The sequence below is a fragment of the Salmo trutta genome, chromosome 38, assembly GCF_901001165.1.
Source record: "Salmo trutta chromosome 38, fSalTru1.1, whole genome shotgun sequence".
NCBI lineage: Eukaryota > Metazoa > Chordata > Actinopteri > Salmoniformes > Salmonidae > Salmo > Salmo trutta.
The window spans coordinates 254,062-280,645 of record NC_042994.1 but is presented as its reverse complement, the minus strand read 5'-3'; the positions used below and the strand labels follow the sequence as shown (position 1 = coordinate 280,645).

General features: G+C 41.2%; 1 protein-coding gene across 3 annotated transcripts in view; it reads left to right on the top strand.

The window, feature by feature from the left end:
* LOC115178715 (B-cell receptor CD22) overlaps window positions 1-26,584 on the top strand; it is a 71,551-nt gene that overhangs the window by 44,480 nt on the left and 487 nt on the right. Inside the window, exons 1-11 of one of the 3 annotated variants that reach the window (XM_029740004.1) lie at window positions 20,833-21,054; window positions 22,651-22,869; window positions 23,007-23,351; window positions 23,461-23,691; window positions 23,926-24,141; window positions 24,279-24,608; window positions 24,720-24,935; window positions 25,092-25,358; window positions 25,601-25,864; window positions 25,973-26,236; window positions 26,403-26,493. In XM_029740004.1, coding sequence (XP_029595864.1) covers window positions 23,610-23,691; window positions 23,926-24,141; window positions 24,279-24,608; window positions 24,720-24,935; window positions 25,092-25,358; window positions 25,601-25,864; window positions 25,973-26,236; window positions 26,403-26,493 — 1,730 coding nt within the window. In that variant the 5' untranslated portion in view covers window positions 20,833-21,054; window positions 22,651-22,869; window positions 23,007-23,351; window positions 23,461-23,609. Of the gene's footprint in view, window positions 1-20,832; window positions 21,055-22,650; window positions 22,870-23,006; window positions 23,352-23,391; window positions 23,692-23,925; window positions 24,142-24,278; window positions 24,609-24,719; window positions 24,936-25,091; window positions 25,359-25,600; window positions 25,865-25,972; window positions 26,237-26,402; window positions 26,494-26,584 lie in introns of those variants that run through there. The other 2 variants (XM_029740005.1, XM_029740006.1) reach the window with 2 other exon arrangements.

Here is a 26,584-nt window from a genome sequence, read left to right as displayed (position 1 = left end):
GTTCTACTCCAAATTCTGCAGACCAAATATGATCAGTTGATGAACACAATGACTAAGTTGGATGACAAATCAGCAGAACTCATTGAAGTCAATGACCAAATGAATGTTGAGAGAACTCGGGTGATGAAGATGGAAATATTGATTTCCAAGCAAGTGGAAGAAATCTCATCACTGAATCTCTCGCTCCATACTCAAGACCTCTATCTGCAAACCATGACAGATAAGTTTGAGACCGAAAGGAGCAAGTGCGACACTCACGTGTCTGAAATCAGTACTCTAAGCGCTCAAGTGGACTCTGCAATGCAGCAGAATACCACCCTTAGGTACCATCTGGAGGAAATCCAGAATGGTAACATTATCGCATGGTGTGCTTTCGCCGTGAAGCCTTTTTGAAATCGGACACTGGCTGGATTAACAAGAAGTTCATCTTTAAAATGGTGTATAATACTTGTATGTTTGAGGAATTTTAATTATGAGATTTTTGTTGTTTGAATTTGGCGCCTTGCAATTTCACTGGCTGTTGGCGAGGTGGGACGCTCACGTCCCGAATGATCCCAGAGAGGTTTAAGGCACAATTTTGCCTCAATGTCCAGGAAAGAGTTCTGCTTTATGCAACGTTTCTTATCGATTAAAAAAAATAATGTGTGAACGGTGATATTTTAGGTAATCAACCTTTCAGAATAAACTTAATTGTCACTGTTTTCACCTTGCTATAACAGTATATTTAGTGGAAAGAAAAAGGAAATCTTTCGACATCTCACCTCTTGACTGTACAGTGCATACAGTAACTACAAATAATACATTTACATTGGTTTGGAGAGCAATAGTGGTTAATCCACCTTCAATATCATCATGTTTATTTTTTATTTTTTTATTTCACCTTTATTTAACCAGGTAGGCAAGTTGAGAACAAGTTCTCATTTACAATTGCGACCTGGCCAAGATAAAGGAAAGCAGTTCGACACATACAACAACACAGAGTTACACATGGAGTAAAACAAACATACAGTCAATAATACAGTAGAAAAATAAGTCTATATACAATGTGAACAAATGAGGTGAGATAAGGGAGGTAAAGGCAAAAGTGAATAAAATATAGCAAGTAAAACACTGGAATGGTAGATTTGTAGTGGAAGAAAATGCAAAGTAGAAATAGAAATAATGGGGTGCAAAGGAGCAAAATAAATAAATCAATAAAGTAGAGGAAGAGGTAGTTCTTTGGGCTAAATTATAGATGGGCTATGTACAGGTGCAGTGATCTGTGAGCTGCTCTGACAGCTGGTGCTTAAAGCTAGTGAGGGAGATAAGTGTTTCCAGTTTCAGATATTTTTGTAGTTCGTTCCAGTCATTGGCAGCAGAGAACTGGAAGGAAAGACGGCCAAAGGAGGAATTGGCTTTGGGGGTGACCAGAGAGATATACCTGCTGGAGCACGTGCTACAGGTGGGTGCTGCTATGGTGACCAGTGAGCGGAGATAAGGGGGGACTTTACCTAGCAGGGTCTTGTAGATGACCTGGAGCCAGTGGGTTTGGCGACGAGTATGAAGCGAGGGTCAGCCAACGAGAGCGTACAGGTCGCAGTGGTGGGTAGTATATGGGGCTTTGGTGACAAAACGGATGGCACTGTGATATACTGCATCCAGTTTATTGAGTAGGGTATTGGAGGCTATTTTGTAAATGACATCGATGGGAGAGTGGAGATCCAATGGAGAGGTATCGTTTACCCCCTTGACAGCCCCATTGAGTCTGTTTTCGGGATAGAGCTTGGGGCGGGGGCAGTGGGGGTAAATATGGGCGTCCCTTCTCATAGGCCACACCCACAGGAAGTGTCACTAAATGACGTTGTCGAACAGATGCGTGGACTGCATGATGTAATCATCCTGGACGGGAGGCAGGAAGGGACAAAAAGCACAACGGGTAAGAAGCAGCTGGAGAGAAGGTTTCATTCTATTTCCATGTATCTCTTTCCTCCTAGAAACCCTTTTGTATAAGAACCCAAAGTGAACCGGAGGGCCTTGTTGTGGTCACAATTGTAGTGAGGTGCATACTGGCGGCAGAGAAGTCAGGCGCAGGAGAGCGAAAACTGATTTACAACGGTGTCGTTTAATATCCATAAACCACCGTCAACAGAACAATACAATAAATGGGTCAAACAAAACCCGGTAAATACCAGCATACCGTTGCATAAGCACTACAAGAAACAATTACCGACAAGGACATGGGGGGAACAGAGGGTTAAATACACAACATGTAATTGATGGAATTGGAACAAGGTGTGATAGAAGACAAGACAAAACCAATGAAAAATGAAATGTAGATCAGCGATGGCTAGAAGGTCGGTGACTTCGACCGCCGAACGCCGCCCGAACAAGGAGAGGGACCAACCAACTTCGGCGGAAGTCGTGACAACAATAAAACCCTTTGCTCTGACGTCCCTGTGGTCCTTCACACATTCCTGAGTCAGTACCTAGTGATTAGTAGAGGTCATCCAGACCGTTTTTTTACATGTACTAACAGCCAGCTGGATCTCGTCTGAGCGGTTAGCTGACAATGCCGAGACACGCTACGTACCTCTTGGGGCTATGTGGGACGCTAGCGTGCCCCCCGTGGTGCACCCTATCAACAGCAGGTGCATTTCAAGAGCGGCAAATTTGAATCCAAATAAATGTCAAAATTCAAATTTTTCAAACATACAACTATCTTACACCCTTTGAAAGATAAACATCTCCTTAATCTAACCACGTTGTCCGATTTCAAAAAGGTTTTACGGCGAAAGCATAAAGTTAGATTATGTTAGGACAGTACATTGACAATAGTTGTGTGTAATGTTTTGTCAATTCAAAGACAGGCGTCACCAAAACCATAAAATCAGCTAAAATTATGCACTAACCTTTGACAATCTCGATCAGATGACACTCCTAGGACATTATGTTAGACAATACATGCATTTTTAGTTCTATCAAGTTCATATTTATATCTAAAAACAGCGTTTTACTATGGCGTTGATGTTCAGGAAATCGTTTCCCTCCAATAACCGGCAGTCAAGTCAGCACCACAAATTAAATAATTAAAATTAGAAAACATTGGTAAAATGTTATATTGTCATTTAAAGAATTTTAGATTTACATCTCTTGAACGCAATCAACTTGCCAGATTTAAAAATAACCTTACTGGGAAATCACACTTTGCAATAATCTGAGCACTGCGCCCAGAAAAATACGCTTTGCGATACAGACTAACCGCCATGTTGGAGAGATCTAAAATCGAAATTACTATGTAAATAATCCATTACCTTTGATTCTCTTCATCAGATGTCACTTCCAGGCATCCCAGGTCCATAACGAATGTAGTTTTGTTCAAAAAAGCTCATCATTTATGTCCAAAAAGCTCCGTGTTGTTAGCACATGATCTAAGACCGCCGGACTTCACTTCATGAACGAAGAGAAAAAATATATTTACGTTCGTTCAAACATGTCAAACGTTGTATAGCATAAATCATTAGTGCCTTTTTTAACCAGAACATGAATAATATTCAAGGCGGACGAATGCATTCTCTTTTAAAACGTATTGGAACGAGGGTACCCAACATGACCTCGCGCGCCAGAGTCTAATGGGCCATCACAGTTCCAAGGCTCTTGTTCGGTCAGATCTCACAGTAGAAGACTCAAAACACTTTGTAAAGGCTGGTGACATCTAGTGGAAGCAATAGGAAGTGCCAAAACATTAATGAGCCCCTGTGTTTTTCAATGGCATAGGTTTAAAGGTAATACAACACATCAGGTATCCACTTCCTGTCAGAATCTGTCTCAGGGTTTTGCCTGCCAAATGAGTTCTGTTATACTCACAGACACCATTCAAACAGTTTTAGAAACTTTAGGGTGTTTTCTATCCATATATAATAAGTATATGCATATTCTAGTTACTGGGTAGGATTAGTAACCAGATTAAATCGGGTACGTTTTTTTATCCAGCCGTGAAAATACTGCCCCCTAGCCCCAACAGGTTAACAAACAGATTACCGACCATTTCGAATCCCCCCGTACCTTCTCCGCTACGCAAACTGGTTTCAGAGCTGTTCATGGGTGCACCTCAGCCACGCTCAAGGTCCTAAACGACATTATAACTGCCATCGATAAGAGACAATACTGTGCAGCCGTATTTATCGACCAAGGCTTTCGACTCTGTCAATCACCACATTCTTATTGGCAGACTCGACAGCCTTGGTTTCTCAAATGATTGCATCGCCTGGTTTACCAACTACTTCTCTGATAGAGTTCAGTGTGTCAAATCGGAGGGCCTGTTTTCCGGACCTCTGGCAGTCTCTATGGGGGTGCCACAGGGTTCAATTCTCAGGCCGAATCTCTTCTCTGTACACATCATTGATTTTGCTCTTGCTGCTGGTGATTCTCTGATCCACCTCTACGCAGACGACACCATTCTGTATACTTCTGGCCCCTCTTTGGACACTGTGTCAACTAACCTCCAGACGAGCTTCAATGCCATACAACTCTCCTTCCGTGGCCTCCAACTGCTCGTAAACGCAAGTAAAACAAAATGCATGCTATTCTATCGATCACTGCCTGCACCTGCTCGCCTGTCCAGCATCACCGGGTCCGACTTAGAATACGTGGACAACTACAAATACCTAGGTGTCTGGTTAGACTGCAAACTCTCCTTCCAGACTCACATTAAGCATCTCCAATCCAAAATTAAATCTAGAATCGGCTTCCTATATCTCAACAAAGCATCCTTCACTCATGCTGCCAAACATAGCCTCGTAAACCTGACCATCCTACCGATCCTCGAGTTCGGTGATGTCATCTATAAAATAGCCTCCAACACTCTACTCAACAAATTGGATGCAGTCTATCACAGTGCCATCCGTTTTGTCACCAAAGCCCCATACACTACCCACCACTGCGACCTGTACGCTCTCGTTGGTTGGCCCTCGCTTCATACTCGTCGCCAAACCCACTGGCTACAGTCTCTGTTAGGTAAAGCCCCGCCTTATCTCAGCTCACTGGTCACCATAGCAGCACCCACTCGTAGCACGAGCTCCAGCAGGTATATCTCACTGGTCACCCCCAAAGCCAATTCCTCCTTTGGTCGTCTTTCCTTCCAGTTCTCTGCTGCCAATGACTGGAACCAACTGCAAAAGTCTCTGAAGCTGGAGACTCATATCTCCCTCACTAACTTTAAGCACCAGCTGTCAGAACAGCTCACAGATCACTGCACCTGTACATAGCCCATCTGTAAACAGCCCATCTATCTACCTACCTCCTCCCCATACTGTATTTATTTATTTATCTTGCTCCTTTGCACCCCAGTATCTCTACTTGCACATTCATCTTCTGCTCATCTACCGTTCGTGTTTAATTGCTATATTGTAATTACTTAGCCACCATGGCGTATTTATTGCCTTAACTCCCTTATCTTACCTCATTTGCACTCCCTGTATATATACTTTTTGTTTTCTTTTGTTCTACTGTATTATTGACTGTATGTTTTGTTTATTCCATGTGTAACTCTGTGTTGTTGTATATGTCGAATTGCTATGCTTTATCTTGGCCAGGTTGCAGGTGCAAATGAGAACTTGTTCTCAACTAGCCTACCTGGTTAAATAAAGGTGAAATAAAAAACACCGCCTGGTATAGAGGTCCTGGATGGCAGGAAGCATGGCCATTCTCACTACCCTCTGTAGTGCCTTGCATTCGGAGGCCGAGCAGTTGCCATACCAGGCAGTGACGCAACTAGTCAGGATGCTCTCGATGGTGCAGTTGTAAAACCTTTTGAGGATCTGGGAACCCATGCCAAATCTTTTCAGTCTCTTGAGGGGGAATGGGTTTTGTCGTGCCCTCTTCACGACTGTCTTGGTGTGCTTGGATCATGTTAGTTTGTTGGTGATGTGGACACCAAGGTACTTGAAGCTCTCAACTTGCTCCACTACAGCCCTGTCAATGAGAATGGGGGCGTGCTCAGTCCTCCTTTTCCTGTAGTCCACAATCATCTCCTTAGTCTTGATCACGTTGAGGGAGAGGTTGTTGTCCTGGCACCACACGGCCAGGGTTCCGACCTCCTCCCTATTTGCTGTCTCGTCGTTGTTGGTGATCAGGCAGGCCGACCACTGTTGTGTCATCAGCAAACTTAATAATGGTGTTGGAGTTGTGCCTGACCGTGCAGTCATGAGTGAAAAGGGAGTACAGGAGGGGACTGAGCACGCAACTCTGAAGGGCCCCCATGTTGAGGATCAGCGTGGCGGGTGTGTTGTTACCTAGCCTTACCACCAGGGGGCGGCCCATCAGGAAGTCCAGGATTCAGTTGCAGAGGGAGGTGTTTAGTCCCAGGGTCTTTAGCTTTGTGATGAGCTTTGAGGGCACTATGGTGTTGAACACTGAGCTGTAGTCAATGAATAGGATTCTCACATAGGTGTTCCTTTTGTCCAGGTGTGGAGTGCAATAGAGATTGCATCATCTGTGGATCTGTTGGGGCGGTATGCAAATTGGAGTGGATCTAGGGTTTCTGGGATAATGGTGTTGATGTGAGCCATGACCAGCCTTTCAAAGCACTTCATGGCTACAGATGTGAGTGCTACGGATTGGTAGTCATTTAGGCAGGTTACCTTAGTGTTCTTGGGCACAGGGACTATGGTGGTCTGCTTGAAACATGTTGGTATTACAGACTCAGAAAGGGAGAGGTTGAAAATGTCAGTGAAGACACTTGCCAGTTGGTCAGCGCATGCTCGCAGTACATGTCCTCGTAATCCATCTGGCCCTGCGACCTTGTGAATGTTGACCTGTTTAAAGGTCATACATCAGCTGTGGAGAGCGTGATCACACAGTCGTCCAGAACAGCTGATGCTCTCATGCATGTTTCAGTGTTACTTGCTTCGAAGCGAGCATAGAAGTAATTTAGCTCATCTGGTAGGCTCTTGTAATTTAGCTCGTCTGGTAGGCTCACCAGGCAACTCTCGGCTGTACTTCACTTTGTAGTCTAATAGTTTGCAAGCCCTGCCACATCCGACGAGTTTTGGAGCCAGTGTAGAACAATTCTATCTTAGTCCTGTATTGACTTTTTCCTGCTTGATGGTTCGTCGGAGGTCATAGCGGGATTTCTTATAAGCTTCAGCGGCATCTCTAGCCTTTAGCTCAGTGCGGATATTACCTGTAATACAATGCTGCTGTTTGGGGTATGTACGTACAGTCACTGTGGGGACAACGTCATCAATGCACTTATTGATGAAGCCAGTGACGACTGTGATGTACTCCTCAATGCCATCAGAAGAATCCCGGAACATTTTCCAGTCTGTGTTAGCAAAACAGTCCTGTAGCTTGGCATCTGCTTCATCTGACAACTTTTAAATTGACTGAGTCACTGGTGCTTCCTGCTTTAATTTGTGCTTTTAAGCAGGAATCAGGAGGATAGAATTATGGTCAGATTTGCCAAATGGAGGGTGAGGTAGAGCTGTGTACGCGTCTCTGTGTGTGGAGTAAAGGTGGTCCAGAGTTTTTTTTCCTCTGGTTGCACATTTAACATGCTGGTGGAAATGAGGTAAAACAGATTTAAGTTTCCCTGCATTAAAGTCCCCGGCCACTAGGAGCGCCGCCTCTGGATGAGAGTTTTGCTGTTTTCTTATGGCTGTATACAGCTCATTGAGTTTGGTCTTAGTGCCAGCATCGGTCTGTGGTGGTATGTAGACAGCTACGAAAAATAAAGAGGAAACTCTCTAGGTCTACCTGTCTACCTCAGGTGGGCAAAACCTTGAGACTTCCTTAGATATTGTGCACCAGCTGTTGTTTACAAACATACATAGACCGCCATCCCTTGTCATACCAGAGGCTGCTGTTCGATCCTGCCGATACAGTGTATAACCCACCAGCTGTATGTTATTCATGTCGTCGTTCAGCCATGACTCGGTGAAATGTAAGATTTTACAGTTTTGAATGTCCCATTGGTAGGATATATGTGATTTTAGTTTGTCCAATTTATTATCCAGCGATTGTACGTTGGCCAATAGTACAGATGGCAACGACATATTAGCCACTCGTCACAAGGCACCCCGATCTTCTTCCGCAAAATCTTTTCCGTCTCTTTCTCCTGCGAATGACGGGGATGAGGGCCTGTTCGGGAGTCTGGAGTAAATCCCTCTCGTCCAACTCATTAAAGGGAAATTCTTCATCCAGTTCAAGGTGAGTAATCGCTGTTCTGATTTCCAGAAGCTATTTTCAGTCAAAAGAGACGGTAGCAGCAACATTATGTACAAAATAAGTTACAAACAACAAGAAAAAACTACAACAAAATAGCACAGTTGGTTAAGAGCCCATAAAACGGCAGCCATCTTCTCCGGCGCTAACAAGGTGACCCCTTACACAAGAATGTTTATGCATGTATGCTGTCGGTGAGACTACTTGTCTCACCTCGCTGGCTATCAGGTCAACAAGGTGGTCATGTCTAGCAATGTACAAATACCCCCCCCCCACACACACACACACACTGCAGTGTTACAATGTTTGTCTGCATGTCATTTTTACCCTGCTTAATCATCTCATCTCTATGTAGATCAACACTCCTACACTGAGAAACGTTATGAATACTGGCCCTGATGTAACAACCAAACACAGCTCAAAACATAACATCAAGTAAAATGATACATTACCCTCAAGTATATGACATAGTACTAAAAAAAAATTACCAAAAACTATATTTCAAGATATTGTACCTACAGTGTGAAGTGAAGAGGAGAGGTCTTGTACAGTGAGTTAACTGACTGGTAGTGAGTGGGAACTGCTAGTAAGTGTCAGTTCTGTGGTTGATACATATTTATAGTAGTCAGAACACAAGTAGCTGATACAGAACTGTCCTTTCCTTCCTCTTTAAGACATTAACATGCATGAGGACCAGAACAACATGTCAGAGAAGGGAGGTTACTGTATTAGTGGGCCCTACATTTCTAAAATGGACAAAATGTCCCCCATTTTCACTTTTATATAAATACAGAACCATGTTAATAATATGTTGACTATTCTATATGGAATGTTTATAATATCTTAGAATGTGTTGCCTTGTCCCTCTGAGTTCTACATGAAACAGGTCAAAGTCCATTTACATTTGGTCAGTTCCATGATGTCATTCATTCTATTCTACAAACACATTCAATTTACACTCCTCATCAGCTTCATCAAAGTGGTACTGAAGGTTCCAGTGTTCTAGACTAGAGCTCTCCCTACTGGCATCTCAACATTACTGCACCATCCTAATAATAATGTCCTCAATAATGTTGGACTAATAACAACATAACAAACTGACAATACATCAGATAGAATGGTGAAATACAACACTGGCTACTTGACAAAGTCACATTTAATAACATAAACACTGATGTCTGTAGTAATACAACATACCACTATCATATTATGTTACACTGTTGACCCTTGTGTACAGTACTGGTAGTAGCATTAGTTAGCAGAGGAATCAGTATCATCATCACCATAGCCTGCTGTATTGACTGCTGCTGTCCATATACTGTATAGTCTAATGTAGCCTGTTATCCATATATAGTCTAATGTAGCCTGTTATCCATATATAGTCTAATGTAGCCTGTTATCCATATATAGTCTAATGTAGCCTGTTATCCATATATAGTCTAATGTAGCTTGTTATCCATATATAGTCTAATGTAGCCTGTTATCCATATATAGTCTAATGTAGCCTGTTATCCATATATAGTCTAATGTAGCATGTTGTCCATATATAGTCTAATGTAGCCTGTTATCCATATATAGTCTAATGTAGCTTGTTATCCATATATAGTCTAATGTAGCCTGTTATCCATATATAGTCTAATGTAGCCTGTTATCCATATATAGTCTAATGTAGCCTGTTATCCATATATAGTCTAATGTAGCCTGTTATCCATATATAGTCTAATGTAGCCTGTTATCCATATAGTCTAATGTAGCCTGTTATCCATATATAGTCTAATGTAGCCTGTTATCCATATATAGTCTAATGTAGCCTGTTATCCATATATAGTCTAATGTAGCCTGTTATCCATATATAGTCTAATGTAGCTTGTTATCCATATATAGTCTAATGTAGCCTGTTATCCATATATAGTCTAATGTAGCCTGTTATCCATATATAGTCTAATGTAGCATGTTGTCCATATATAGTCTAATGTAGCCTGTTATCCATATATAGTCTAGTATAGCCTGTTATTCATATATAGTCGAATGTAGCCTGTTATCTAGACATATTCTAATGTAGCCTGTTATCCATATATAGTTTAATGTTGTGGCGAAATCCTGCACAGAGCCTTCACCGTGCGCTGCCACTTTAAGAGTGCATCGGCAGTCAGGAAGGAGGAAATAAATCTCTTCTGGCTTTCTGTGTGGAGTTGTCGGTTGGTGCACAGTGTGTGCTGCTCTGTAGAAGTCTTGTTTATTTTCAGCGTGCTTAGTTGTAAAGTGTTAAGATGATCGCCGGTGTTACCTCTCAAGGTCGTGGTTTTAAAATACTTGTTTTTCCAGACGTTGAAATTAGGTTCACTTTAGGTTCTGAATGAAATATGAAAAGACGTGATTAATAGATGTCTATTTTTGGGCCAAATGAAAGCTGGTCCAGACCTAGAAAATTCTGAACCAAACACAGACGTCTAAAATTGGTTCAGATTAGGTCAGGACCAGACCAAAAACCAACGTCCGTGAACGTGGAAATCAGGGCCGGTCCGGAATGCACCAAAAAAAACATCCAGTCCAGCCATAGGCCCAATCCCATGCAGGCCAGCCTTGTGTTTCATGTTAATACTACTGCTAAACAAAACCAGCCATAACTGTGTCTCATGTTAATGCTACTCCTAAACACAACCCACCGTCACTGTGTCTCATATTATACTACTGCTAAACACAACTCACCATCACTATGTCTCATGTTATACTACTGCTAAACACAACCCACCTTCACTGTGTCTCATGTTAATACTACTCCTAAACACAATCCACCGTCACTGTGTCTCATGTTAATACTACTCCTAAACACAACCCACCATCACTGTGTCTCATGTTAATACTACTCCTAAACACAACCCACCATCACTATGTCTCATGTAATACTACTGCTAAACACAACCAACCTTCACTGTGTCTCATGTAAAAATAACTCCTAAACACAACCCACCGTCACTGTGTCACATGTTAATACTGCTCCTAAACACAACCCACCATCACAATGTCTCATGTTCTACTACTGCTAAACACAACCCACCTTCACTGTGTCTCATGTTAATACAACTCCTAAACACAACCCATCATCACTGTGTCTCATGTTAATACTACTCCTAAACACAACCTACCTTCACTGTGTCTCATGTTAATACTGCTCCTAAACACAACCCACCATCACTGTGTCTCATGTTAATACTGCTCCTAAACACAACCCACCATCACTGTGTCTCATGTTAATACTACTCCTAAACACAACCCACCATCACTGTGTCTCATGTTAATACTGCTCCTAAACTCAACCCACCATCACTGTCTCATGTTAAACTACACCTAAACACAACCCACCATCACTGTGTCTCATGTTAATACTACTCCTAAACACAACCCACCATCACTATGTCTCATGTTAATACTACTCCTAAACACAACCCACCGTCACTGTGTCTCATGTTAATACTACTCCTAAACACAACCCACCATCACTGTGTCTCATGTTAATACTACTCCTAAACACAACCCACCATCACTGTGTCTCATGTTAATACTACTCCTAAACACAACCCACCATCACTGTGTCTCATGTTAATACTACTCCTAAACACAACCCACCATCACTGTGTCTCATGTTAATACTGCTCCTAAACACAACCCATCATCACTGTCTCATGTTAATACTACTCCTAAACACAACCCACCATCACTGTGTCTCATGTTAATACTACTCCTAAACACAACCCATCATCACTGTGTCTCATGTTAATACTACTCCTAAACACAACCCATCATCACTGTGTCTCATGTTTATACAACTCCTAAACACAACCCACCATCACTGTGTCTCATGTAAAAATTACTCCTAAACTCAACCCACCATCACTGTGTCTCATGTAAAAATTACTCCTAAACACAACCCACCATCACTGTGTCTCATGTAAAAATTACTCCTAAACACAACCCATCATCACTGTGTCTCATGTTAATACTACTCCTAAACACAACCCATCATCACTGTGTCTCATGTTTATACTACTCCTAAACACAACCCACCATCACTGTGTCTCATGTTAATACTGCTCCTAAACTCAACCCACCATCACTGTCTCATGTTAAACTACTGCTAAACACAACTCACTTTCACTGTGTCTCATGTTAATACTACTCCTAAACACAACCCACCATCACTGTGTCTCATGTTAATACTACTCCTAAACACAACCCATCATCACTGTCTCATGTTTATACTACTCCTAAACACAACCCACCATCACTGTGTCTCATGTTAACACTACTCCTAAACACAACCCACCATCACTATGTCTCATGTTATACTACTGCTAAACACAACCCACCTTCACTGTGTCTCATGTTAATACTACTCCTAAACACAACCCATCATCACTGTGTCTCATGTTAATACTACTCCTAAACACAATCTACCTTCACTGTCTCATGTTAATACTGCTCCTAAACACAACCCAACATCACTGTGTCTCATGTTAATGCTGCTCCTAAACACAACCCACCATCACTGTGTCTCATGTTAATACAACTCCTAAACTTAACCCACCATCACTGTGTCTCATATTAAACTACTGCTAAACACAACCCACTTTCACTGTGTCTCATGTTAACACTACTCCTAAACACAACCCACCATCACTGTGTCTCATGTTAATACTACTCCTAAACACAACCCATCATCACTGTGTCTCATGTTTATACTACTCCTAAACACAACCCACCATCACTGTGTCTCATGTAAAAATTACTCCTAAACACAACCCACCATCACTGTGTCTCATGTTAACACTACTCCTAAACACAACCCAACATCACTGTGTCTCATGTTAATGCTGCTCCTAAACACAACCCACCATCACTGTGTCTCATGTTAATACAACTCCTAAACTTAACCCACCATCACTGTGTCTCATGTTATTCTACTGCTAAACACAACCCACCTTCACTGTGTCACATGTTAATACTACTCCTAAACACAACCCACCGTCACTGTGTCTCATGTTAATACTACTCCTAAACACAACCCACCGTCACTGTGTCTCATGTTAATACTACTCCTAAACACAACCCACCATCACTGTGTCTCATGTTAATACTGCTCCTAAACTCAACCCACCATCACTGTCTCATGTTAAACTACTCCTAAACACAACCCACCATCACTGTGTCTCATGTTAATACTACTCCTTCACTCAACCCACCATCAGTGTCTCATGTTAATACTACTCCTAAACACAACCCATCATCACTGTGTCTCATGTTAATACTACTCCTAAACACAACCCATCATCACTGTGTCTCATGTTTATACTACTCCTAAACACAACCCACCATCACTGTGTCTCATGTAAAAATTACTCCTAAACACAACCCACCGTCACTGTGTCTCATGTTAATACTGCTCCTAAACACAACCCACCATCACTGTGTCTCATGTTAATACTGCTCCTAAACAGAACCCACCATCACTGTGTCTCATGTTACTACTACTCCTAAACTCAACCCACCATCACTGTGTCTCATGTTATTCTACTGCTAAACACAACCCACCATCTCTGTGTCTCATGTTAATACTACTCCTAAACACAACCCATCATCACTCTGTCTCATGTTTATACTACTCCTAAACACAACCCACCATCACTGTGTCTCATGTTAATATTACTCCTAAACACAACCCACCATCACTGTGTCTCATGTTAATACTACTCCTAAACACAACCCAACATCACTGTGTCTCATGTTAATACTGCTCCTAAACACAACCCACCATCACTGTGTCTCATGTTAATACTACTCCTATACACAACCCACCATCACTGTCTCATGTTAATACTACTCCTTCACTCAACCCACCATCAGTGTCTCATGTTAATACTGCTCCTAAACACAACCCACCATCACTGTGTCTCATGTTAATACTACTCCTAAACACAACCCACCATCACTATGTCTCATGTTAATACTACTCCTAAAGACAACCCATCATCACTGTGTCTCATGTTTATACTACTCCTAAACATAACCCACCATCACTGTGTCTCGTGTTAAAACTACTCCTAAACACAACCCACCGTCACTGTGTCACATGTTAATACTACTCCTAAGCACAACCCACCATCACAGTGTCTCATGTTGATACTACTCCTAAACACAACCCACCATCACTGTGTCTCATGTTAAAACTAGTCCTAAAAACAACCCACCGTCACTGTGTCACATGTTAATACTACTCCTAAGCACAACCCACCATCACAGTGTCTCATGTTGATACTACTCCTAAACTCAACCCACCATCACTGTCTCATGTTAAACTACTGCTAAACACAACTCACTTTCACTGTGTCTCATCTTAATACTACTCCTAAACACAACCCACCATCACTGTGTCTCATGTTTATACTACTCCTAAACACAACCCACCATCACTGTGTCTCATGTTAAAATTACTCCTAAACACAACCCACCATCACTATGTCTCATGTTATACTACTGCTAAACACAACCCACCATCACTATGTCTCATGTTCTACTACTGCTAAACACAACCCACCTTCACTGTGTCTCATGTTAATACAACTCCTAAACACAACCCATCATCACTGTGTCTCATGTTAATACTACTCCTAAACACAACCTACCTTCACTGTGTCTCATGTTAATACTGCTCCTAAACACAACCCACCATCACTGTGTCTCATGTTAATACTGCTCCTAAACACAACCCACCATCACTGTGTCTCATGTTAATACTACTCCTAAACACAACACATCATCACTGTGTCTCATTTTAATACTACTCCTAAACACAACCTACCTTCACTGTGTCTCATGTTAATACAACTCCTAAACACAACCCATCATCACTGTGTCTCATGTTAATACTACTCCTAAACACAACCTACCTTCACTGTGTCTCATGTTAATACAACTCCTAAACTCAACCCACCATCACTGTCTCATGTTAAACTACTGCTAAACACAACTCACTTTCACTGTGTCTCATGTTAATACTACTCCTAAACACAACCCACCATCACTGTGTCTCATGTTAATACTACTCCTAAACACAACCCATCATCACTGTGTCTCATGTTTATACTACTCCTAAACACAACCCACCATCACTGTGTCTCATGTAAAAATTACTCCTAAACACAACCCACCATCACTGTGTCTCATGTTAACACTACTCCTAAACACAACGCACCATCACTATGTCTCATGTTATACTACTGCTAAACACAACCCACCTTCACTGTGTCTCATGTTAATACTACTCCTAAACACAACCCATCATCACTGTGTCTCATGTTAATACTACTCCTAAACACAATCTACCTTCACTGTCTCATGTTAATACTGCTCCTAAACACAACCCAACATCACTGTGTCTCATGTTAATGCTGCTCCTAAACACAACCCACCATCACTGTGTCTCATGTTAATACAACTCCTAAACTTAACCCACCATCACTGTGTCTCATGTTATTCTACTGTTAAACACAACCCACCTTCACTGTGTCACATGTTAATACTACTCCTAAACACAACCCACCATCACTGTGTCTCATGTTAATACTACTCCTAAACACAACCCACCGTCACTGTGTCTCATGTTAATACTACTCCTAAACACAACCCACCATCACTGTGTCTCATGTTAATACTGCTCCTAAACTCAACCCACCATCACTGTCTCATGTTAAACTACTGCTAAACACAACTCACTTTCACTGTGTCTCATGTTAATACTACTCCTAAACACAACCTACCATCACTGTGTCTCATGTAAAAATTACTCCTAAACACAACCCACCATCACTGTGTCTCATGTTAATACTACTCCTAAACACAACCCACCATCACTATGTCTCATGTTAATACTACTCCTAAACACAACCCACCATCACTATGTCTCATGTAATACTACTGCTAAACACAACCAACCTTCACTGTGTCTCATGTAAAAATAACTCCTAAACACAACCCACCGTCACTGTGTCACATGTTAATACTGCTCCTAAACACAACCCACCATCACAATGTCTCATGTTCTACTACTGCTAAACACAACCCACCTTCACTGTGTCTCATGTTAATACAACTCCTAAACACAACCCATCATCACTGTGTCTCATGTTAATACTACTCCTAAACACAACCTACCTTCACTGTGTCTCATGTTAATACTGCTCCTAAACACAACCCACCATCACTGTGTCTCATGTTAATACTGCTCCTAAACACAACCCACCATCACTGTGTCTCATGTTAATACTACTCCTAAACACAACCCACCATCACTGTGTCTCATGTTAATACTGCTCCTAAACTCAACCCACCATCACTGTCTCATGTTAAACTACACCTAAACACAACCCACCATCACTGTGTCTCATGTTAATACTACTCCTAAACACAACCCACCATCACTATGTCTCATGTTAATACTACTCCTAAACACAACCCACCGTCACTGTGTCTCATGTTAATACTACTCCTAAACACAACCCACCATCACTGTGTCTCATGTTAATACTACTCCTAAACACAACCCACCATCACTGTGTCTCATGTTAATACTACTCCTAAACACAACCCACCATCACTGTGTCTCATTTTAATACTACTCCTAAACACAACCCACCATCACTGTGTCTCATGTTAATACTGCTCCTAAACACAACCCATCATCACTGTCTCATGTTAATACTACTCCTAAACACAACCCACCATCACTGTGTCTCATGTTAATACTACTCCTAAACACAACCCATCATCACTGTGTCTCATGTTAATACTACTCCTAAACACAACCCATCATCACTGTGTCTCATGTTTATACAACTCCTAAACACAACCCACCATCACTGTGTCTCATGTAAAAATTACTCCTAAACTCAACCCACCATCACTGTGTCTCATGTAAAAATTACTCCTAAACACAACCCACCATCACTGTGTCTCATGTAAAAATTACTCCTAAACACAACCCATCATCACTGTGTCTCATGTTAATACTACTCCTAAACACAACCCATCATCACTGTGTCTCATGTTTATACTACTCCTAAACACAACCCACCATCACTGTGTCTCATGTTAATACTGCTCCTAAACTCAACCCACCATCACTGTCTCATGTTAAACTACTGCTAAACACAACTCACTTTCACTGTGTCTCATGTTAATACTACTCCTAAACACAACCCACCATCACTGTGTCTCATGTTAATACTACTCCTAAACACAACCCATCATCACTGTGTCTCATGTTTATACTACTCCTAAACACAACCCACCATCACTGTGTCTCATGTTAACACTACTCCTAAACACAACCCACCATCACTATGTCTCATGTTATACTACTGCTAAACACAACCCACCTTCACTGTGTCTCATGTTAATACTACTCCTAAACACAACCCATCATCACTGTGTCTCATGTTAATACTACTCCTAAACACAATCTACCTTCACTGTCTCATGTTAATACTGCTCCTAAACACAACCCAACATCACTGTGTCTCATGTTAATGCTGCTCCTAAACACAACCCACCATCACTGTGTCTCATGTTAATACAACTCCTAAACTTAACCCACCATCACTGTGTCTCATGTTAAACTACTGCTAAACACAACCCACTTTCACTGTGTCTCATGTTAACACTACTCCTAAACACAACCCACCATCACTGTGTCTCATGTTAATACTACTCCTAAACACAACCCATCATCACTGTGTCTCATGTTTATACTACTCCTAAACACAACCCACCATCACTGTGTCTCATGTAAAAATTACTCCTAAACACAACCCACCATCACTGTGTCTCATGTTAACACTACTCCTAAACACAACCCACCATCACTATGTCTCATGTAAAAATTACTCCTAAACACAACCCACCATCACTGTGTCTCATGTTAACACTACTCCTAAACACAACCCACCTTCACTGTGTCTCATGTTAATGCTAAGTGGTTTTGGTTCTGTCCACTATAGTGCTGTCTGGTCAGAACATGGTGTTGAGGCCCGTCACTCTACTCTTGATGGTCACCACCACCACATACATGCAGACACAGCTGTTACCATTTGAAGATGTTTTATATTATTGTGTGGTTATATTCTCTGGTCTCACACTTCAGTAAGGAACTGCATGTCAAAAGTCTGTCAGCAAGACATACACTTCTTCTCAAGACTGACAATGCCGTGCACTAACTAAAGGTGAGGGTAGGCGGTGTCCTGCAGCGCATCCAAGTACCCTGATTGGTTGGATGAACAGCGGTGCTAAGGGTTATTGACAGGGCTGCAGGCCAATCAAGTTGAGAGGGCACGCAAACACACACAGTCATTCCATGCCCATAGGGCTCTGGTCAAAGATAGTGCACTATAAAGGGATTAGGGTGTCATTTGGGACAAGGTCAGTGTTACAGAATGACAGTGGCATTTTGTATTGCTACAAACATCAGTGTTTGTGTGGTTTTAAAAAATATACATCCCAATTCCCCATGGTAGTGATTGGGGACGTTGTCCTGTGTAGGGTGCTGTCTTTTGGATGGGATGTTAAACGGGTGTCCTAAAGATCCCATGGCAATTATTGTAAGAGTAGGGGTGTTAACCCTGGTGTCCACTGCTAAACTTCACAATCTGGCCCTCATGCCACCTAATCATCCCCAGATTTGAATTGGCTCATTCATCCCTCTTTTAAATATTCCCCAGGTTGTTGCTGTAAATGAGAATGTGTTCTCAGGCAACTTACCTGGTAAAATAAGGCTTAGATAAATAAAAATAAAAATATATATAGACCTTTGACCTGGTCCATGTAGAACTGAGAGGGGCAAGGCAACACATTCTAAGATATGATAAACATTCTAAATAGTAGGTTACAGTAAACACATTCTAAGATATTATAAACATTCTAAATAGTAGGCTATAGTAAACACATTCTAAGATATAATAAACATTCCAAATAGTAGACTATAGTAAACACATTCTAAGATATTATAAACATTCCATATAGTAGGCTATAGTCAACACATTCTAAGATATTATAAACATTCTAAATAGTAGGCTATAGTCAACACATTCTAAGATATTATAAACATTCCATATAGTAGGCTATAGTAAACACATTCTAAGATATTATAAACATTCTAAATAGTAGACTATAGTAAACACATTCTAAGATATAATAAACATTCCAAATAGTAGACTATAGTAAACACATTCTAAGATATTATAAACATTCCAAATAGTAGACTATAGTAAACACATTCTAAGATATTATAAACATTCCAAATAGCAGGCTATAGTCAACACTATTCTGACATGTTGTTCTGGTCCTCATGCATGTTAATGACATAAAGAGGAAGGAAAGGACAGTTCTGCATCAGCTACTTGTGTTCTGACTACTATAAATATGTATCAACCACAGAACACACACTTACTAGCAGTTCCCACTCACTACCAGTCAGTTGACTCACTGTACAAGACCTCTCCCCTTCATTCTGTAAGTACTCTTGATATCTTGAAATATAGTTGTTTGTTTTTAGCCACAAGTCATGTACTCAAGGGTCTCAGACTTGGAGTGCTGATCTAGGATCAGGTCCTCCTGGTCCATATAATTATGATCTAAATGGGAAACTAATCCTAGATCCTACTCTGAGACACTTTGTGAATACAGACACTATCATATAATGATGATATAAAAGCTAAGTGTGACTTGCTGTTTATCCTCACAGCTTGGGAATAGAAGCTATCATTCAAGCTGGTGGTAACTGCCTTGCTCAAATTTGCAGATTTTTTCAGCTTGCCAAGTTGGGGATTTGAACCAGTAATGTTTCAGTTCCTGGCCCAACGTTCTTACCCACTATGCTACCTGCCGATACCGCTGACACACTCCATATTACCAAACTATTATGATGATGTTATTTACACGCCATCCACTCAAGGCTGTGATGATGATGTGTTGTTATACTGCATCTCAAATGACACCATATTCCCTATAGTGTGCACTACTTTTGACTAGAGCCCAACCTGCTGCCCCTGATGGTTTGTATGTAGTTATTCACCAGCTATGGAGTGAGTTGTTGTTTATGTTTCTGAGACTGCAGGGTGGGAGATGCAACAATGGCCTTGAGAACAGCAGGAAGTGTGTTGGTGGTCTTTCTCTGGTCTGTAGCAGGTATGGTCTCATTCTTATCTTTTAGTTGCTCTGTTTATCAATCTACAGACATTTTTAAAAGGTTAAGAATCATAATGTTATTCTGGTGTGTTCTGTTTGGAGTCTCCACTTCACTTAAATAGTTATCTTTCACACCTCACTGAGTGATGATTTTCTGTGGTTTCCATTCACACTCAGCAACTACAGCAACAAAGTGTGGTCAAACCCTACCTTCAGTGTGAGCCAACAGACCTTGTCTTCATTCTGATACCATTGTGTTGTGTGACTGTGTTTCAGTGGTACTGGGGCAGAATGGCTGGAGTGTGACCTACACCACTCAGAGTATCTGTACCTTGGAGGGGTCAACAGTGGAGCTGATCTGCTCTTACATATATTCCAGAGGTACAGTCACCTCAACCTTCTGGTTCACTAAAATGGAGACTGGTGTAGAACCTGAAGATCTAGGTCAGGACCCAGAGTATGCAGGTCGTCTGGAGTATCATGGGGATAAGAAGAATGGTCACAACCTGAGGATCACAGACCTGAGAGAGAAAGACTCAGCTACGTACAAGTTCAGATTTATAACAGATCAGACTGGAGGGAGATATTATGGCGATCCTGGAGTCACTCTGTCTGTAACAGGTACAGTAACATGCTTTATACTGCTAGTCTGTTCAATTAATATCTACTGTCCATTTAGGTCTAGAAATTGGATTTGTATATATGAAACAGATTTAAGAATTAAATGTGTTTGAGAATGTCTTGCATCATGTGTCGTGTCTTTGGCTATGCCGGATTAATTGATATGACATGCTATTCTATAAAATCCTTTCTCTGTAATTAATATTACCTGATTAAGCTAATCATGTAAATGTAATTAACTAGAAAGTCGGGGCACCACGGAAGAACGTTTATAGAGCTGTTATCTTCCGAATAAACTCTTAAAATACTTAGTAATATTTTACATCGATAGCCGTCATCTTAATCATCTTATTTTCAGTCTCATAATGAAAGTTGTAAATTCTTGGTTATCTTCACGAACCCTGGCTAACAAGTTGAATCAGCAATACAAAATTGGGTTTAATTATTTATTTACTAAATACCTAAACTAATCACACAGAATTACATATACACAGAATACAAATGATGTCATACAGAAAACGTCCCTGGTGGACGGAGCCGACGTTTGTTACACAAAGGAAGGGGGTTGGCTTAAATGAAAGAGCGGGAAGACTTAGGAACAAAGAAACAGCAGCTATGCTATCGTAAATACATTATCTTATGCATTCTAAATTACCGCCCATTTGGAAAAGGAAAATGCAATAAATATTTACTCTGAGCTGCGCTTCGGTAGATTGGTCGTAGATGCTGGCCGGGTTGGCCAACAGATCTTCCTGTCCTCGGAAGAATGTCAATGTTGGTAAAGTGGATACGTGGTGGTATCTTCGTCTGTGGTTGTTAGACTGGATCCGTCGTTCGTCCTTTCCTAGCCCACGTCTACAGCGGCCGCTGCTAACTCAACGGCTAGGAAGTATCACTTCTGTAGTGAATAACCTCAAAGTTCATACCATTCGCCACCAAAGCTCATGCCGAGGTTGGCTTAGTTCTGTACTTGACATGCGTGTCCTTATAACGCAGAGGCTGCAGACCTCACGTAGTGGAACCCTGGTTACATTGTGTCATTGTCTTATATAGTGGCGAGGGGAGGAGGGTGTGTTTCATCGTTTATAACCCCTTTCTCTTCACAGGGGCGGGCCACTGATTAAGCAGGGCACTTTCTTATGAAAACCCAATTCTCTCATTTGGAAGCTAAAATTAAATGTAATCTCCTAACAAACAATTTCAATATCAAACATTTCAATTGCTTAACAATTCCATGTGACTCTGATAACTAGAGGGTGTATAATTTCCCAGGTACAGTTTATGTCGTCCTGTCATCAGTCATAATGTCTCAGATGACAACCGAACTGACATCCATACTCATTAAGTTCCAAAGCATATTTTCAACTGGATTTATTACCAAAATATGGTTCCTTTCCCCCATTTGTTTGATGTTCCCAGACTCTCTATATTTAACAAAGCTATTCAACAGTCCTTCAGTAGGGTCAGAAAGAGAGGGGAAGGGAGAAAGGTATTAATGGGGGGGTCATAAACCTTACCCACAGTCCAACGTCATGACACATGTGACTAAACTATAGAACAGGTGATTCAGGGTTTTAATGTGTTTATCTACTCCAGCTCTGCAGGTGAAGGTGACTCCAACACGGTCGGCAACGTCGAAGACACTGACCTGTAGCACCACCTGTACTCTGACTGGTAGCCCCACCTACATCTGGTACAAGAATGGACAGTCTCTTTATTGGCCCACTTCCCAACAATACACTTTCTGGACTTCTGAAACAGAGAGTTACTCCTGTGCTGTTAAAGGCCATGAGGATCTCCACTCTCCGGCAGTGTGTGAGTGTTTATTTAATTCATCATTGAAAATACGGTTTAACCTGTGTGTGTTGGTTTCACTATGAGAATTTCTAGTATTTCTAGATAGAACTGAGAATATAATCCAGTTGACCTCTTGTTATGTCACTGTGTTTCAGGTGTTCAGGGTCAGAGCTGCAACAGAGTGACTTACACCAAGAGGAGAATCTGTGTCTTGAAGGAGTCAACAGTGGACATATCCTGTACTTATCTTGGTTATAAATCCACCACATCAACATTCTGGTTTAGAAGTGTTAAGTCGACCCCTGAAGGCCTAACCAGAGACCCAGGGTATGCAGGTCGTGTGAAATACACTGACAAAAAGACATGGAGAAATGAAGGTTCCTCCATCCTGAGAATCTCAGGTCTGAGAGAGGAGGACTCAGCTGAGTATCGCTTCACTTTTAAAACAAACAACTTTGAATGGGGTCATAGTTTCCCAGGAACAACTCTGTCTGTCACAGGTAATACTACACTGTATGATACAACTGTATATCATTGAATTACAGGAGAAAATAAATGAACCATCCTGTTAACACAGAGGTGTATGTGGTTTTATACATATTGTTTCAGGTCTGCAGGTGAAGGTGACTCCTGCTGCAGAGGGACAGAAGACACTGACCTGTAGCACCACCTGTACTCTGACTGACAACCCCACCTAAATCTGGTACAAGAACGGCAAACGTCTAGATGAGCCCACTTCCCAGCAGTACTCTAGTAATATGCTGGTGGTCTGGGATTCTACTGTGAACATTTACTCCTGTGCAGTTGAAGGTCAAGAGGGTCTCCACTCTCCTGTAGTTTGTGAGTATGAATGAAACTAGTATTCTACTTAGGAAGTACCAATCATTTAAAGTCAATGAGAAGGGTAATACTTCAATATTCATCATTACATAGAAATTACAGACAATGTCATAGATGTATGTACTCTGACTGTCACAGGTAACACTGCACAGCACATTATACAGTTTTGAAGAGTCATGAAATGAATCATTCATTCTAAATGATGTTCTCTGTTTTTACTCCCCTTTAATTCAGGTTTTCAGGTGAAGGTGACTCCTCAACAGTTTTCAGCGTATAAGACACTGACCTGTAGCACCACCTGTACTCTGACTGGTAACCCCACCTACATCTGGTACAAGAATGGACAGATAGTAACTGACAACACTTCCCCCTATTCAGTCCTCCCTAATGCTGTAGACAGCTACTCCTGTGCTGTAAAAGGCCAAGAGTATCTCCACTCTCCTGCAGTGTGTGAGTGTTTATTTAATTCATCATTGAAAATACTGTTTAACCTGTGTGTGTTGGTTTCACTATGAGAATTTCTAGTATTTCTAGATAGAACTGAGAATATAATCCAGTTGACCTCTTGTTATGTCACTGTGTTTCAGGTGTTCAGGGTCAGAGCTGCAACAGAGTGACTTACACCAAGAGGAGAATCTGTGTCTTGAAGGGGTCAACAGTGGACATGTCCTGTACTGTTGGTTATTATTCCACCACATCAACATTCTGGTTTAGAAGTGATAAGTCGACACCTGAAGACCTAACCAGAGACCCAGGGTATACAGGTCGTGTGAAGCACACTGGAACATATAAAGGTCCCTTCATCCTGAGAATCTCAGGTCTGATAGAGGAGGACTCAGCTGAGTATCGCTTCACTTTTAAAACATACAACTTTGAATGGGGTCATAGTTTCCCAGGAACAACTCTGTCTGTCACAGGTAATACTACACTGTATGATACAACTGTAAATCATATTGAATTACAGGAGAAAATAAATGAACCATCCTGTTAACACAGAGGTGTATGTGGTTTTATACATATTGTTTCAGGTCTGCAGGTGAAGGTGACTCCTGCTGCAGAGGGACAGAAGACACTGACCTGTAGCACCACCTGTACTCTGACTGACAACCCCACCTACATCTGGTACAAGAATGGACAGAATGTACAAGATAACTCCTCCCCCATGTACTCCATCAGCAGTGAGGATGCAGACAGCTACTACTGTGCTGTAAAAGGCCACAATGGTCTCAGCTCTCCTGCAGTGTGTGAGTACAGTACAATAGTACCGTATTCTACTCAGCAAGTATCATGCATTCAGGCAAAAGAGAAAGGTCTTACTTTATCAATCATTACAGAACAAAAATATATATTTTTACTATTGTTAATATTAATTTGATAAAATGTTTGGTCTTTTACATCAGATGGCCCAAAGACCACAGTGTCAGTCAGTCCCTCTGGTGAAATAGTGGAGGGCAGTTCAGTGACTCTGACCTGCAGCAGTGATGCCAACCCTCCTGTGCAGAGTTACACCTGGTGGTACAAGAAGAATGGAGGTGACTATCAGAGTATGACAGGACCACATCATGTCTTCAATCAAATCCAGTCATCTGACAGTGGAGAGTACTACTGTGAGGCCCAGAATGAGATGGGGACAGACTGGTCTAGGACCATAAACATGGATGTGAAATGTGAGTGAAGTACAGCTCAGTGTTTGAATGATAAGGTTGCAAAACAATTGTAATTAAATGCATAAGTCCTAAAGCATAACATCTCCAAATGTGTATTTATTAACGTTTTGTGTAAGTTAGAGTTTTAGATAGTTCGCTGATATTAACAGATCATTTATTTTGACATGACATATAATTTGTAAATATACTACTGTCGTAAATATACTACTGTCCTACCCCTCTGACAAATGCTCCTTTACCAGATGACCCAAAGAGCACCTCAGTGTCAGTAAGTCCCTCTGGTGAAATAGTGGAGGGCAGTTCAGTGACTCTGACCTGCAGCAGTGATGCCAACCCACCTGTGGATAAATACACCTGGTACAAGAAGAATGGAGCTTCACTGACAGGATCTGAAAAGACATACAATTTCACAACCATCAGCTCTGAGGACAGAGGAGAATACTACTGTGGGGCTGAGAATAAATATGGACATCTCAACTCTTCTTCTGTGTCTGTGGACGTTCAGTGTTAGTACACCTAACCTCATCTTTTGATCAGAGGATCACATTTAAATTCATATTTCAATCACAAGTAAAACACTATTTAAAACACTGTTGTAACATATTGTCCACCAGACGACCCAAAGAACACCTCAGTGTCAGTCAGTCCCTCTGGTGACATAGTGGAGGGCAGTTCAGTGACTCTGACCTGCAGCAGTGATGCCAACCCACCTGTGGACAAATACACCTGGTACTTTCAAAATAAGACTTTTCAAAATGGATTTGGACAGATGTACAACATAAGTAAGTTCAAGTCTAAGGACAATGGACATTACCACTGTGAGGCCTGGAATGGAAGAGGATCTATGAACTCTACAGCTCTGATGATCAGTTTACCAGGTGAACTTTCATCTTCAATACTTCAATACAAAATTACATTTAAATCTGATATTAATAATTATACTTTGGCTTATCATACTTTATTTTAGAATTATATATACTTTGAGATTAGATCAGTTAACAAATATTGTACTATTGTACTCATATCATCCATATTTTATTATAGGGAAACAGACCTCAGTTATGAATGCAGCTGTAGGAATCATAGTGGTTGTTCTGGTTCTCATCCTCTGTCTCTCTGGACTCATGTGGTTCAGGTGAGTGATCTTTTAAATATTATTTCACTGTAACACTTTTTTATGACTTTTTTTATAACTTAATTTGTTCATTGATTGATTCATTCTTTCA